At 46.9% G+C, this 2,342-nt stretch overlaps 1 protein-coding gene across 1 annotated transcript in view; it reads right to left on the bottom strand.

Moving 5' to 3' along the window:
* The window catches only part of FAM98A (family with sequence similarity 98 member A), a 21,634-nt gene extending 19,683 nt beyond the window's left edge, over positions 1 to 1,951 (bottom strand). The window contains exon 1 of the mRNA XM_009283820.2: positions 1,841 to 1,951. Within this exon, the coding sequence (XP_009282095.1) occupies positions 1,841 to 1,951 (111 nt within the window). The remainder of the gene's footprint in view (positions 1 to 1,840) is intronic.
* Between the last annotated feature and the right edge of the window lie 391 nt (positions 1,952 to 2,342).

Raw genomic sequence — 2,342 nt, 5'->3', positions numbered from 1 at the left:
AGCCTGCACGACTCCGTGCTGACAGTGAAACTCCTTAAGGCAATGCTCTGGCGGCTTTTCTAAAATTGCTTCAAATTCTGGGGGCCGGGGCCGGTGTGACACCATTCGCTTCTTCCAGTTGTTCAGTTGCCAGCATCTTCAGAAGAAAAACTATGCACGTGGATAAAGATGCATCATTAATAATGGAAAACTCAATTATAGGATTGTAGGGGAGGGTTTTTCTTGCTCTTTCTAGTTCTCTTGGGCAGCATTGCCATATCGCCTGGGACACAGCAGTCCCGCAGAAGGCACATCAGTGCTAAAAAGGAAGCGTGGGTAAGAGAGCAGAGTATGTCGTAATGGCTAGGCCATGCCAGAGAAAGCCAAAAGCGCTCATGCCAAAAATAATCCCAGTCCGTCAACAGCAGTGAGTTGATGCTCCAGCAGAGGAGTCCTGGCCATCTGTGCTTCATGAAATTGCCCTTGGCAGGCATAAAGAAGAAAAGCTGCGGTCAAATAAGGAGGGGCCTTGTAGTCTCAAGATAGGTAGGATGACAAAGAAACAGCACCTCGAAGGGCTAGAAAGAAGTAATTCTTCACTAACAGATGGCTCAGTCACTGGTTCTGCTATTAAAGACGGGTCAAGCTACAAATTTAGGGGAAAATTACCCCCTAAAGACTAAAAGCTTAACATGAAAGGAATAGTATGGGCATTTCTGTTTCTTTGTATATTTGCTTCTAGTTGTATAGTGGTTGGTAAAGAGTAGCCGTAGGCTATTTCAGTTTTTTAAAAAATAAAAACAGATTAAGGCTCTTGGCAAGCTGCCTTATCACTGCTGGGCTAAACTTGGCTGTAAGAATTTCCTGCCTTGACTTCAGTCCATTCACTTTGGATTTACTCACAGCATCTCAGATGTTCTGTCTGGGAGCCTTGCCTGGGGGGGTATTCTAAGCTGGAGGTTTGGGGGAGTGGATTTTTTCCTCCCAAATTCAACACTGCAGCTGAAGGCTTGTGACGCTTTTTTGATAAAACGGTTGCGTTCAGCTTGCTTGCACAGCTGGAAGTGTACAAAGCAGGGCAGTACGCCCATAGTCTGACCCTGCTTCTCAGTTGCTGCTGCTTCTGGGCATAATGTTTAGCCCTTATTTCTGAACTTTTTTTTGTTTGTTTTTTTTTTCCCATCTGCCTTTTGTTTATTTCTCTCTTTGATTCAGTCATGGCAATACTGCAGGGTAGGGACAAGATGGAAGGCATCTTCTCCAGTCTGTATCGCTCAGTTTCACAACTGCCTTATTTTCCTTTCTGTGCTGTGGGAACCAGCAGTTTCTTGAAAACCGTATGGATCTTGTGGTTGGGGAGAAGAACAGTCAGAGGTGTGATGCTAACCCGGAGCAGGCAGCTAAAATTTCCCCTGAGGACAGAGAAGACAGCGTTGCTTTGTCATTCTGTGTCTTGTCAGCTGTGATTTTTTTTTTTCCCTAACTACATAGGGTTTTTCACCACCCAAATTTTGGAGGCATGGGAGGTATGAATGGCAACTGTGCAACATCCTGGCCCGTCTAGAAGAAATTCACTTGGACACTGTACAGTTAGTTTTTGTTTTGCATACAACTGCTTCTCAAACAAACTAATCTTGTTTGCTATCACACAATGAGATTCATGGCTTTGCAGAACGGTTACTTCGGGAGCAGCAGCCACTCAGGCTGTCAGCTCACACCAGGGCTGTAACTGGGGTAGCTGATTTGCATGGGCTACCAAAGGTTCTGCAGAAGTCTTGTCAAGCTGCAGAACTGAGCTCAGCTCTCCTCGTGTTTATTCTCTCCCTGCTTGGGTTTGTTACGGCTCCCTCCCCACCCTCACTCGCAGGAAGCTGTAGCTCTGGGAGTCCACGTGGTTCTCAGGCAGCTTCACTGCAGCGTTCTGGCTAGAGCCGTACGACTCCCTGTGCTGTGCCAGCACTGGAAAAGCCATGTAATACCAATTTCCCCTACAGGAAGAACCAAGCCAGCCCAGGCTGCTGCTGTCCTGTCCATCGGACCCCTGTAAACCCCTTCCAGCCCCCTTAGTCCTGGAGGGATGTGGATACGTATGGTGGATCTTGGTCAGGTGCTCTCAGGCTGTGACATATAGGTTAAGGAAGTTGGCAGCCTTTGCGTGGCCTGAGGCTGTGCAGCAGCCAGAAATAATTATTCTGAGAGGTGTGAGGTGCTCCACTGCTCTGATGCCAGTTGTCATTTAACAAAGGCAATTGGTTTCCTGTGTATTTGCCTTTTGTGATTGATTGGTTTTGGTGTCCAGGATGATGTGAGCTCTGACTGAAGATAAAGGACTTCCTCCTGAGTGGATTCTCTCGCATCTAATA

The sequence above is a fragment of the Aptenodytes forsteri genome, unplaced genomic scaffold (assembly GCF_000699145.1).
Source record: "Aptenodytes forsteri isolate BGI_AS27 unplaced genomic scaffold, ASM69914v1 Scaffold309, whole genome shotgun sequence".
NCBI lineage: Eukaryota > Metazoa > Chordata > Aves > Sphenisciformes > Spheniscidae > Aptenodytes > Aptenodytes forsteri.
This window is presented reverse-complemented; position numbering and strand designations above follow the sequence as displayed.